The sequence below is a fragment of the Pangasianodon hypophthalmus genome, chromosome 21, assembly GCF_027358585.1.
Source record: "Pangasianodon hypophthalmus isolate fPanHyp1 chromosome 21, fPanHyp1.pri, whole genome shotgun sequence".
Classification (NCBI taxonomy): Eukaryota; Metazoa; Chordata; class Actinopteri; order Siluriformes; family Pangasiidae; genus Pangasianodon; species Pangasianodon hypophthalmus.
In genome coordinates, this window is record NC_069730.1 from 2082578 (window position 1) to 2095728 (window position 13151).

At 39.6% G+C, this 13151-nt stretch overlaps 1 protein-coding gene across 2 annotated transcripts in view; it reads left to right on the top strand.

Moving 5' to 3' along the window:
* LOC113543213 (E3 ubiquitin-protein ligase RNF31) overlaps positions 1-13151 on the top strand; it is a 17894-nt gene continuing 4743 nt past the window's right edge. Inside the window, exons 1-17 of one of the 2 annotated variants that reach the window (XM_026941293.3) lie at positions 1-136; positions 1634-1831; positions 1928-2074; positions 2902-3057; positions 3137-3193; positions 3610-3757; positions 5049-5220; positions 6211-6356; positions 7532-7677; positions 8115-8333; positions 8410-8715; positions 9616-9801; positions 10139-10345; positions 10501-10674; positions 11200-11298; positions 12026-12115; positions 12633-12747. In XM_026941293.3, coding sequence (XP_026797094.3) covers positions 1637-1831; positions 1928-2074; positions 2902-3057; positions 3137-3193; positions 3610-3757; positions 5049-5220; positions 6211-6356; positions 7532-7677; positions 8115-8333; positions 8410-8715; positions 9616-9801; positions 10139-10345; positions 10501-10674; positions 11200-11298; positions 12026-12115; positions 12633-12747 — 2563 coding nt within the window. In that variant the 5' untranslated portion in view covers positions 1-136; positions 1634-1636. Of the gene's footprint in view, positions 137-1052; positions 1268-1633; positions 1832-1927; positions 2075-2901; positions 3058-3136; positions 3194-3609; positions 3758-5048; positions 5221-6210; positions 6357-7531; positions 7678-8114; positions 8334-8409; positions 8716-9615; positions 9802-10138; positions 10346-10500; positions 10675-11199; positions 11299-12025; positions 12116-12632; positions 12748-13151 lie in introns of those variants that run through there. The other variant, XM_026941294.3, reaches the window with a different exon arrangement.

The following is a 13151-nucleotide window of genomic DNA, read 5'->3' on the forward strand; positions in this document are numbered from 1 at the left end:
TAAAGTTGCACTGCTTTACATCTCACCTCCAGAAGATGGCGGTAATTAACACAAACGCACTTTACTGTGGACCTTACCGGCCACCGTACTGTGTACAAACCCGAGAGCTAGCTGACTAGCCACATTGAAGTGCGCAGTAAGTCACACTTATAAACACAAAGTTACATAAACATATGAGTTGTTGTAACTTAATTTGTCATATAAATGATATTTCTGCATGAACGCATAACTGTCAGTGTGCGTGTCAATGTCAGTGTGTGTGTTTGTTAGCTGTTTTGCTAGCTGAAGACAAAAGCAGGCTAGGTTAACTATTTATTTAACAAACCTATATAATACTGCTTTTTGTTACTCGGGTTGTGAAAGATTAAATAATCCAGAAAGCTCGAATAAATGCCGTAAAATCGCGTTTAATCTAGAGACAGGTTAGAAAATTTAAAAGCCAACTAGGACTGGGAGTCAATTCCGAAAAGAGTCGATTCTCTGATTCTGTGCATTGATAAGAACTGAGAATCGACTCCAAAGCTATCTGGATATGACTCGATCCTGGAAAGAGTCGATTCTCTGTTTGAATGCATTGGGCTCAATGAAGAGTCGACTCAACAGCTTTGGAGTCGATTCCACACGGGTGAATTTGCGCACGGAAAAGTAGGAGATTTCGTTGTCACTATAGATAAATGCGTTTATAAAACCCAACACACATTGGAGCAATGCTTTACTTTGGGAAACATTGTGAAAAAAATTTTAAAATTTACGACAAAATTGGCTTACAATAAAATAGCCTCGCTAATCGTTAGCTCTCTAAATTACGGTAGCACATAATGTTAATATTTGTGCCAAAATCTCCTGTCATTCACACTATTAATCATGATAGTGTGTATTATTTTACTAGATAATTTTTCCGCACGTATTTGTTTGTGTTCGAGTATATAGAAATGCCTCGTTGAATCGACTCCCAAAATCGACTCTTGAACTTCCGTAATTCGGCTGAAACACTTCCTTCTGCGCTGTGATTGGTTAATGTGTCCACTATCAGCCAATCAAAATGCAGGAGGCGTGGTTTGTGGAAATACGGAAGTGAAAATCAGGCCAAAATTGCTATTGCTTTCACTTTCCGTTCACTGACAGAAAATATAAGTATTCGGAAACTAATGAACTTATTAATTATTTTTAAATACTAGCATTAATTAATTTAAACACAATAAATAGTAACAAAAGACGCCGAGATATCTGGATTCACAAGATCAAATGAAATTGCAGTAAATCCGAGGTAGAACTTCTGTTTATTTCCTTATTACAGAATAATTAAGAACTTAAAACTTTTGATCTTTGTACATTTTGTATGTGGTGATAATTTCATTTATAGTTTTGTCTATGGAATACTCTTAGTTTGTTTTGTTGTTGTTGTTTTTAAAGGTATTTAATGTTGTATTTTAGCACCAGATCCATACTTCAGTTATACAGCTCTATAACATAATGCTGACCTTCATGACAGCTCCACCTCTTGACGTCAGCATCATTATAACATCATAAATCTTTGGTAAACTTATAATGTTATGGAGATTTGAGAATGCTCAGCTGTCTCTGTTTTCTTTTTTTCTTTTTTCTTTTTTTTTTGTGGTGCTTTCACTTTCAGGCGATGACGCTGTCAGAAGAGTTGGAGGAGGTGAGGAGCCGGGCCGAGGCGAGTTTATCCAGACCCGGCTCTGTGCAGGACATCAGGAACAACGTGTCCGCTGTGGCCAACATCTCACTGCCTCCGTCGGCTAAATATCGTTACATTGCCGCAGAGACCATGCTGATAGAAAACAGTGCTGGAAGCAACAAGAAAGAGGTGAGGTTGAATTCATACTTTCTATAACAAGAGTGCAGAGTTGAGAGTTAAGGATGTAGTTTTAGTGCCTTATTTTGTTTTCTTTTCTTTTTCCAGGCGATAGCGTCACTGCAGAAACTGTCCACAGCGCTCAACATCCTGGAGAAGTACGGCTCCAACCTGACCAGCCCCAGCAGACCCAAGTACTGGCGCACGGTGAAACACAACAACCCAGTGTTCAGGGCCACAGTGGACGCTGTTCACGTGAGTGACATTGAAAACTACACTCTGTCACGACTCCCAGATTTTGCTTTGTGTTTACATTTTACACAGTTTCCAGCGTCTCACGCTAAATATATTAAATCAGGGAAGAAAGGTTGGTTTCTTTAGTTTCACACACGAACTGTTGTTGTAATGGCTGAACTATTAAATAAAAAGTGTGTTGGTTATTAAGACAGGTAGAAAAAAATGGTAATTTTGTTTGCGAAACGTTTTCATTCACAAAGGCATTATTTTTATATGTATGATTATAATAACAATAAGTAAATAAATAAATAAATAAAATTACAGAATGGTCATGATAATGTTTTAAATTATTATGGGTTTTATTTGATAAATTGAAGGTTTTATGATATGTTTTATTTTAATTTATGGATGTTTTATTTATCTTGCCTGGTTTATATTGGTTGAATTTTTATAATTAATAATTATTATAAAATCCCTGTCTAATGTTTTGTAATAGTTATAATTTTTATCACTAGCATTACTATAATGATCAAGCCCCAAAAAGCAAATCAAATACAACCCAGATAAATAAATGAAATAAAAAATAAAATATATATTATTTAATTTTTGTACTAATTGATATTTGGCTAATTTACATAATTTGTAGTAAATAAATACATTAAGTAAATCAATAAATAAATTTATAAGCTATATTTTCGAGTAGTCTTTTCAATTAAAAAGTGTTGATAAAAATGATTAATCATTATCTAAAAAAAAAAAAAAAATCCTGATTATATGTGAAAGATGCACTAATGACAAGCCTACAAGGAGAATTGGTGTGTAAGTGAATGAGTGTTCTGACTCAGGGTGGGCGGGCCGTCCTGTACCTTTACGGCTACACCAATCAGCAGCCAGACGGACTGAGCTTTCCCGATGAAATCACAGAGCCGGACGTTGCCAAAGTGGCTTCGGTGACGCTGGAGGTCATGAGTCTGCGCGTAGAGCTGGACATGCTCATCAAGGTTAGTGCTGAGTGTTATTATAGTAATAATAATAATAATAATAATAATAATAATAATTAATCTTTATTTACGTGTGCAGGACACCCATCCTCACCCAGAGTTCTTTGAGAGAATCATCCCCTCTCTCACTCAGAAGGTATTTAAGCACGTATACACACAATACACACTTTTTATTCCACAGCGCTGTTGGATTCCCAAATCTGATTGGTCAGAAGGTGTTGATTAATTTTCTATAACAGCAGCTCTGACACTAGTGCAGCTGCAAATCACAGGTCTGTATAAATGCGCTCGTTCTAATACGTTATTGTTTCTATAGTAACAGCTCATTCATAGGGACTTCTATTTATTTACTGTTTATGGAAGGAGTCTCCAGTGTTAGCGCTTTGTCACAGTCAGAGGTAAATCTGTAACTGATACACAGGAGGAGTTTATGCTTTTTGGGTTTTTCGGTAAAATGACAAGTTGTGGTTTTTTTTTGTCTTATTAACTTTAAGAGAGAATGGAATGAAAGTAAAGACTGACTTGACGTGATTATGTGTGTCGGACCAACAGGATGATGATAATGGACTGAGCTCAGACGCTGTAGTAATATCTCCATCCAGTGAGAGGCCGTGGGAGAAGCTCTCCCTGCCCACGCTGTCTCCGTCTCAGCCCAAAGGACTGCTGTCTCTCTCCTCCATCACACCCGCCAAGCCAACAGGTCAGCTCCTGTCTCACACATGACCTGGCTTTTTACATCACAGTATAACACACTCAAACAGCTCTAGGGCAATTCCACACAAATATCAACCGTTACCATGGAGTGAGCACAGGAATAAAACTACTTCTACAATGTCTTCTCAGATCTTTCACTTATATTTCACTGTATTTAACTGTATTAAAAATTTGGTTGAAATTTTAGAGAAACTTGCAAAAATGTCACATCTATAATACCAGTTTTTTCTTCACAACATATTCTCGAAACAAAAAATATTTTAAAATCTATACTTTTTGTGTTTATTCAAGTCTCTTTCATGTTCTACACATGTAGAGTTTGTAGAGAATCTATAGTGTCCTACAAATGATTGTCCACTTGATGTCACATCCATAACATTGATAAATTGCTGTATATTTGAAACATGAGTTTTTAACCCTTTATAGTGTCCACACTCAGGGCCAGTCAATTGAAGGCTCTTTTTATATTTTTTGGAAAATATAATCACTTGATCCATATCACTTGACAGCATTATTGTAAATTAATGTAAACTCCTGTAGCTCGATAGACTGAAGATTTGTCGTTCTCAAACTTTCTACATAAGATTAAAAATAACAAATAAATAACAAAAAATTCAACAGAAAAAAAAACTTAAGCATTCAGCATGTTTTAGATCTGATTGTTAAACATTTTGGACACCGGAAAAAATGTTTTAATTATTATATTTAAGGTGTAATATTTTAGCCTTTTTTTTTACTCATTTACAATTCTTTTTTAAATATCTAATATTTAGATATTTAGACAGAATCAAAATTCATACCTCATGCAGTTTTAAGGAAAAAAGAGAAAATCTAAAGAAACGGGTTATGCGTATAAATAATTTATGCAATAAAGCGTTAAGATTTGTCTGCATTGTCCATAAGAGGTTAAAAGACAACATATGCAAGTTGAATCATTGATCATAATCATGTCTCTGCTGTGAGACATTTTCCTAGTGTAAATGTCACATCCATTGATGTGGAATTGCCCTCTAATTTGTATTGTATTAAATATTTGGTTGATGATGCACACACCTTTACCTCTAAAGTCCAGTGTCTGTCCTTGCACAATAACTAGTTGGAGCTCAGCTAGTGACCAGAACGAAGGATGTGAGTTCACGTCCCATGACTGGGTCCTTGAAGACGATCTAAAACGTCCTTGAGCACACTGCTTTGGATAAATGAACGACTAAATGCAAATGATATAACGTGCAAGGAAAACCGTGAACTCACTAACGTTCTCCGTATGTCTTCCGCAGCTGTCTGTGAGGAGAACTGCAGCATATGTGGGATCTTCCCCGTGACCTCCCACTGCACCACATGCTCCCAGCGTCTGTGTTTAGAGTGCGACCGACTCTACCACTCACACCCAGCTCGCGCCACACACACCAGGATCCCAGTGGCGACCCCCAGAACCTCCAAATCTCTCAGGTGGGATTCACACTCATGTTCACTGTTTATACTGCACAGCAATACAGGGTTTAAAATATCTACTGTATCTTATCTTCGCTTAAATTGTAAACAGTATGCACTGTATATCCTTTTACATACGGCATGAGTTCAGCAAATCTAGAGATTTGGGTTCAAGGAGTCATTTCTTAGAGTTGATTGCGCAGTCTTACTTTTTATTCTTTAAAAAAAAGAGAGAAGCAAGATCTGTAAAAATACAGAGTGCAATATTATATAAATACATAATACAACATTACAAGTATAATACTGGATTAACATTTGATATATTTGATTAAGTAAGAACAGTTCTGTCACAATTTCTGAAATTTTGCCTTTGGCTGCTGACTTTTTTTTTTTTAATAATATGGGCATAAAAGTGTGATTATGCACCGAGAGTCATTTATCAACACTGAAGTACATTAAATATCAGTGTGTATTTTAGACAAGTAAAAAAAATTGCACTGAGACACAGAACAAATAATAAATATTCAAAATCTTTTCCAGAATACACAGAAATAATAGGTCACTGGACAGGAATCTCAGTATTCTAGCAAAACTAACAAAATTGCAAAGGTTTTAGTGATAATGACTAAAATAAAATGTTTGAAATCGTTAAAAGATCAAGGAATATTGAAACTAATTTGGAAAGAACGTGTTTGTCGTCCGCATCTGTTTATACTGGAACTTGTGATATTTAGGAATTAATCACGGTTAAGCAGATATGTAATGATTTAGACAGGTCTAGTTGTTGGCAGAGCATTTATAAAACCTGGAAGATTACTCCTTCATTAGTGATTTAACAAGAAAATTCAGCATCAAAGATATCTTCTGCTACAACTTTCCAAATTAATACAAAACCGATGACTGTCCATCGACTTCACAAGCAGCCAGAAGATTTATTCCATTACAGGTTATACAGTAAAAGCTAATCGTGCATGGTTTAGACTCTGCTCATGCTTGCTTTCCTCGCAGTGTGTCTCGGGCCACGTGGCATTGTTCGTACTGCACGACGGTGAACACAATGCAGCAGGTGTTGTGTAGTACCTGTGAGCGCCCTCGTCTGGCTGCAGCTGCTCCGGTTGTACAGGAAGATCCTCCACAGCCGTCTACCATTACAGGTCAGTCAACAAGCTGTACATCTTTTGTCTTGTTATTATCACTCTGCCTTTGAGTGGAGCTCATGGCTAAAACATTATAAACACTGTATAGAGCTTGTCTTCTGCACATTTCAGAAGCTGCACCTGATCAAAACAAACACTATTTATAAGCTTCTTCGTGGTTAAAAAACTACAAAAGCCACAGTTCACAGTCAGGTCGAGTCAGACGCGTCCCCACGTTGGGCGCCGTGATCGGTCGTGAGCAGAAAGCAGAAAAGAAGAAGACAAGGAAATACTCAGCTAAAGTGTGTTTTGTCGTATTTCAGTGATTAACAAGTTCAGATTAAAAATGTTTTAGCTCGATTGTTGAACGATCATGCTTTTATACCAGAATGCACTTGAATTCTCAGAAGGTGTTGATTAATTTTCTATAACAGCAGCTCTGACAATAGTTCAGCAGCAAATCACAGGTTTATTATAAAATGCTTGTTGTAATACGTTATTGTTTCTATAGTAACACCTCATTCACTAATGGTTAATAATAAAAAAAACTATGTTGTTATTTAGACGAAGATGTGGTGTGGATTTAATTGTTGATGTGTTGAAAATTTCTGTAACGAGATGTTTATTTAACATTTAAGTGCTTCTGCCACAGGAAAGTCTTCAGGAGTTCTCAGTAAAATGGCAAACTATATATAACTAAAATATAACTATAAACGGAAAAAGTGTACAGTGTTCTTCTTTAAACAAATCGCTGTGATATAAGAGGAATTAAACACTTCAGGAAGTGCTGTTATAGGAAACTGATCAACTCTGCTTCATAACACTGTAACAGCACTGAGGTACAAGCTAAAACTTAAACACTGATTAAATGAGGTAATCATAAGCTAGTCTCTAATGAAGAACTTCTCTAATGAATCACACACTCGTAATCGTTTACAGAATTTTCACTGCAGCCGTGTGTAGAGATGTTCTGCGCTGAAGTGCTGTAAAATAATTCTTACTAAAGCTGCTTGTAAATTGTGTATTTTAAATAATTGAGTGGAGTCTTGAGACTCCTCAGTGATTTTACTCTTGAATTATAAGTGAATTAGAATTAATTTATAATTGTAATTCCAGTTCAGGTATGAAACATCACCGGTGTGTTCAGTCACAGTAAATCGAAACTCTATCACGTTTCCTGTGTGTTTTATCAGAGTGGCAGTGTAAGAGCTGCACAGTGGTGAACTCTGGCAGCAGTATCCTGTGTGAGGTGTGTGAGCGCCCCCGTCTGGCCACACGCCCTCCTGTGACTCCTTCGCGACCCACGCCAGCTCCTGCAGGACTGTTCGACACCGGGCAGGTACTCCCTCGCCATCTCACTGCTGCATGTTTTAGTTTTTGATAGATCTGTTAGATGTTGGCTTGAGATTCAGGCCCCGAGATTCAGATTTTGCTCAGGTACCGGTGTCTCTGGGTCATGGGCAGGGCTTAAGTTTAATCTGATCAGCCATATGCATATTTAAGTGTTCATGTGACTCCTGTTTAGAAATTGTATTTGGGACTTTGGTTTCATCTTTAAACACTTCTTCCTAACAAATTCAGTCCCACATCATTTCTTCAACTGCTTGTTTTGATGTTGCTGCAAAATATCGTGACTATCCATTCACAAGAAGGAGCAAACGTGCAAACTATATTTTTAACTTGAAGAGACACCTGCTAAGCAGCCATCTGTGTGAATTTATAGCCTCCTGTTGTTACTTTTCTGTTTCTTTTCTTTTTCTCTGCACTGTGTTTCAGTGGATCTGTCAGTTCTGTACTTACGCCAACCACACGCCGTCATCCCGCTGCGAAATGTGCGACCTGGCGAGATCAGACCCCGCCCCGTCGCCTTCTAAACCCCTCCCACCCTCCCCGATTAAGGACTTCGAGCCGAAAAGTCCGCCGGTGGAGGATCCCGATTTGAAGAGGCAGAGATTAATGCGGGAGGAAGGGCTTAAACTGATCAAGCTGATCCGAGTATGTAACATTCAAACTGTTACAATAGGAAACTGTATTTTTTTTGTACCTACACGTTCTAATCTTTTTTCCTCAGGAGGGTGAGATGAAGGGCGTGAGCCCAGAGGAAGTGTACACGAGTCTGCGGGTTTCAGGTGGCATCAGCGGAACGCCGTGTGATTGGCTGAAGACGGAGTTGCCGCACAGGCTGGACGAGATCTGTGCCATGGCTGCCTCGTTCCAGCACGAGCCTAAACCTCTCCAGACTACAGCTGCGCACCACGCCGAGCCCCAGAAGACCTCCGTGCCTATATCCAGAGCCGAGGCCAAGCAGGCCTGGCTCACAGCAGGGGGCGACAGTGAGAAAGCGGCGAGGCAGGCGCTCAGGGACCGCCTCGCTAGAGTGAGTTTCAGGATATAGCTCTCATGCAGCATGACTCTGTCTCGTAAATCGACAAGAGAGACATTTTCACCATTAAATAAAAAAAATATGGTTGTCCTAACGTCATGTGATTAACAGTATGTTTTAAAAAAAAATCATCTTCAGTGTTTTTTTTTCCATGCCTCAAATCAAACACCCATGTAACTTAAAGGTGCACTTCATATGATAATCATGTAAGGAATTAAACACTCTGTGTCCTGCTGTTATAGAAAAATAATCAGTGATGGGAAGTGACTTTTACCACCCCACAATGTTGATTATTTTCCAGCACGTTGTAGCAGCTATAAAGAGTTGTTCCCTCAGCAGCCTCTCTTTTCTCTCTCTCTTGAAGTTAATAAGACAAAAAAAAAACTTGTCCTTCTACTCCTCTGTCCTGAAAATGTTGGAAATCTTACAGTTACAGCTTTAATGAGCTGTTACTATAGAAACAATAACATATTAGCACAAGCGCATTAGTATAAACACAAGCTGCACTTCTTTCATATATACTTTCTTTTTTCTTCTTTCTTTCCTCACTTTCTTTCTGCCTCCCTTTGTTTTTTTGTACTTACTTCTGTACTTTCACTTCTTTGGCAATTTTGGCATAAATCAGGTCTTGCTAGTTTTGTTTCTCGATTCTTTTCTTTTCTCTTTTTTAAAAATCTTTTTTCCAGCCTAGAAATAAGCTCTGCCCCCAGCCAAAGCATGGCTGCTAAGCTCCGCCCCTCAGACGACTCTAAACGTAACATATTGCACAATAGGATGTTGAAACAATGACACAACCATTTACAGTTTATGTTAGCGTGTATGATATAAATGGTCATTAAATGTTCTCGTCTCTCTTTGCTTGTGTGTGTGTGTGTGTGTGTGTGTGTGTGTCAGGTGAAGGAGCTAGCCTCTCTTGGCTTCACTGACTCGGCCGCCTCTGAGGAGGCTTTGAGGCAGAGCGGCGGTGAGGTGAGAGGAGCTCTGGTGCTGCTGCAGCGCCCCCTGCTGGAGCCTTTCCACAAGCGCATGTGGAGTGATGAGCCCGAACCCACCATCGACATAAACCACCCAGACAAACAGGTGTGAGAATACAAATTACAATTTAAATACAATTAAAGTTTACAGTTCAGGTTTTCATCCCTAATTAGCTACCTTGTTAACTACATGAGCTAGATTTTAATTACATTCGTTATTAGCAACAATTGCATAGCTAGCATAGAACAAGTGCCTTAAAATAAATGCTTTGGAGTTGCACTATTATCAGAGCTGCTGTTATAGAAAATTAATCAACACCCCCTGACCAATCAGAATTCAGAATCCAACAGCACTGTGGTATAGTTAACTCTAATGTTAGCATCATTTATAATTTTGTGCTCTCTGCTGACTTCATATGTGTGTGTGTGTGTGTGTGTTTCAGCGTGTGTGTCGCAGACTTCTTGCCATGTACAATTTGCCCAGTTGGGGGCGCTGTGAGCTAGCCCTGTCTCTGCTGCGTGACCCCGGTGCCCCCTACACGCTGGAGGACGTGGTACAGGCCGTGCGTGAGTCACATGACCGTGACTTCATCCGTCGTGTGTTGGCGAAAGAGTGCCCTATTTGCCTGTCCTTGTTTCCCCACAGCAAGGTACCATATACACACACACACACACACACACACACACTCACACAGAGTTATTAGCGTGCTTTACTTGTTATCAGCATTTCCTTTTTCCATTTTTTCTTTTCCCCGCTTGTTGTTACTCTTCTCTCATTTCATCACTTCCTCTTCCTCCTCCTCAGATGCAGTCTCTGACGTCGTGTCAGTGCTCTGTTTGCTGCGAATGCTTTAAGCAGCACTTCACCATCGCCGTGAGAGACAAACACATCAGGGACATGGTGTGTCCTGTGTGCTCCGAACCCGACATCAACGACCCCGAGCACCTCAACAGCTACTTCTCCACTCTGGACATCCAGGTACGGAGACAGATGTCTCTGAGGAATGTCTCTGTCCCACCTCTAGAATGTAAGTTCTGTCGTGGCCTGGTTTGAGCATAAATGGTTAGTAATACACTCTACTTTAAAGTGTTAAAATTTTTATTTAATTATTATAAAATTGTGGCTGTTTCGATTACTGAAATGCTCAAGCTGAAGAAGGACATAAAGTACAAATACAAAATATATGGATCATTTGAGCCACTGCTTTATGACGTTCCATAAAGTGCAACCATCAGTTTTAAACTTTTCTCAATGTAAGGTTTAGGATCGAGTTTAGACGCTGACTTACGGTCGATGTACGTTAGGCTGGTGCAACTGGCTGCTGCACTGTAACAAAAGACGTCACCCCAGGAAACGATACAGAGCTGAACTACGACAATACTATCAGGACAAACATTAAATTAGACTATTAATAATAGCCTGTAAGGCAAAGAGAAAGTTTGACACACAGGGTACTTTTAGGAATCTCATGCCGTGTGTGTGTGTGTGTGTGTTTACACCCAGCTGAGGGAGTGCCTGGAGCCAGAGGTCTATGATCTTTTCCATAAGAAGCTGACTGAACAGGCTCTCATCAAGGACCCAAAGTTCCTGTGGTGCAGCCATGTGAGTACTCCACACACACACACACACACACACACACACACAGTGAGTGAGGGGGGAAAAGAGAACGACAGGAACACAAGAGGGGAAAAAAAGAAAAAGAAAGAAAATAAAGACTAGGGACTTGTATGGCAGAAGCTTGACATTGAAATTGTTGTTATGGTGAAGTTTTCTATAAGGACATGTTTATGTAACATTTATGGAAGGAGTCTCCAGTGTCAGCGCTTTGTGACAGTCAGAGGTAAAGCTGTAACTAAGTTTTCCGAGATCTTCAGGACAGAGGAGTTTACGCTTTTTTGCGGTTTCTCATTAACACGATAAACTGCGTTTGTTTCGTCTTATTAACTTTAGGAGAGAGGAAAAAAAGAAAAAAGACTGAGTGTTTATAGCTGCTATAAAATAAGTGAGAACAGGAACTAACTTGTTTCATGTTATTAAATGAAACTGTTGTTATAAAATTTATTTTTTTTTAATCTAAATTAAATGGAGATCCTTTGCTAAGTGTATGGAGGGTTAATCTGGATTTGGTGACGTGGGGAATCGGGGTCCTGCTGAAGCTTTCCCTAATGTCCTCGCTTCTAAAGCTGCACTTCAAAGCAGTTGTAACAGGAGTTAAAGTGACCTTCAGAGTGCTAAGTCCTGAGAACAGTAGAGCTCATTTCCTCCCGCAGATTCATCTTTCTCTCTCTCTCTCTCTCTCTCTCTCTCTCTCTCTCTGTTCTTGTCACAGTGCTCATACGGTTTCATCTATGACGGAGATCAGCTCAAGGTCACCTGTCTGCAGTGCCGGAACAGCTTCTGCGCTCAGTGCAAGAAAGCCGTGAGTAGTACAGCTGAATGGGCACGCACGCACGCACACACACACACACACACGCATGCACACACACACACACACGCGTGCACACACACACACACACACGCATGCACACACACACGCACACACACACACACACGCACACACACACACGCACACATGCACACATGCACACATACATCTCTGTATTACTATTTTTGTGAGCACCTTCCATTAACATCATTATTAATATAGCTAATTATAATCCTAACCTTATTCTCAGTAACCAAAAAAAATGTAGGCTCAGTTTTGTTTTTAAATAAAAGCAGTTTTCGTTATTTGATATTCCTGTTATTGCACAGACATTTGGTCCCTACCATACACACACACACACACACACACACACACACACACACACACACACACACACACACATAAACACACACACATTCATTATACTCTTTCTCTCTCTCTCTCTCTCTCTCTCTCTCTCTCTCTGTGTGTGTATGTGTGTGTGTGTGTGTGTTTGTGCGCGTGTGTGTAGTGGGAGGCTCAGCATGCTGGCCTGTCGTGTGAACAGTTCCAGTTGTGGAAGCGTGAGAACGATCCAGAGTATCAGCGCCAGGGTTTGGCTGGTTACCTGCGTGACAATGGGATCAGTGAGTTATCATCATCATCATCATCAGCATCATCAGCATCATCATCAGCATCATCATCATACCCTCTAGGCTCTGTTCTAATCTGGCACTAACGAAGCTAACAGCAGGATCAGTACCACAAACAGCCCCACCCTGAGAACCCCTCTGAGGGAACACGGGTCCAAACACAGCGCTATCAGAGCACGACCTTTTACTCTCAAACAAACAGCACAGAGCAGGAGGAGCGTTAAACTGTGACCCGGCGTACACGCTGGCCACTGACCTGAGACCGGGCTAATAAATTACTCATATTACTACTGATATTACTACTCATATTACTACTGATATTACTACTCATATTACTACTGATATTACTACTGATATTACTACTCATTATTACTACTGATATTAATACTGATATTACT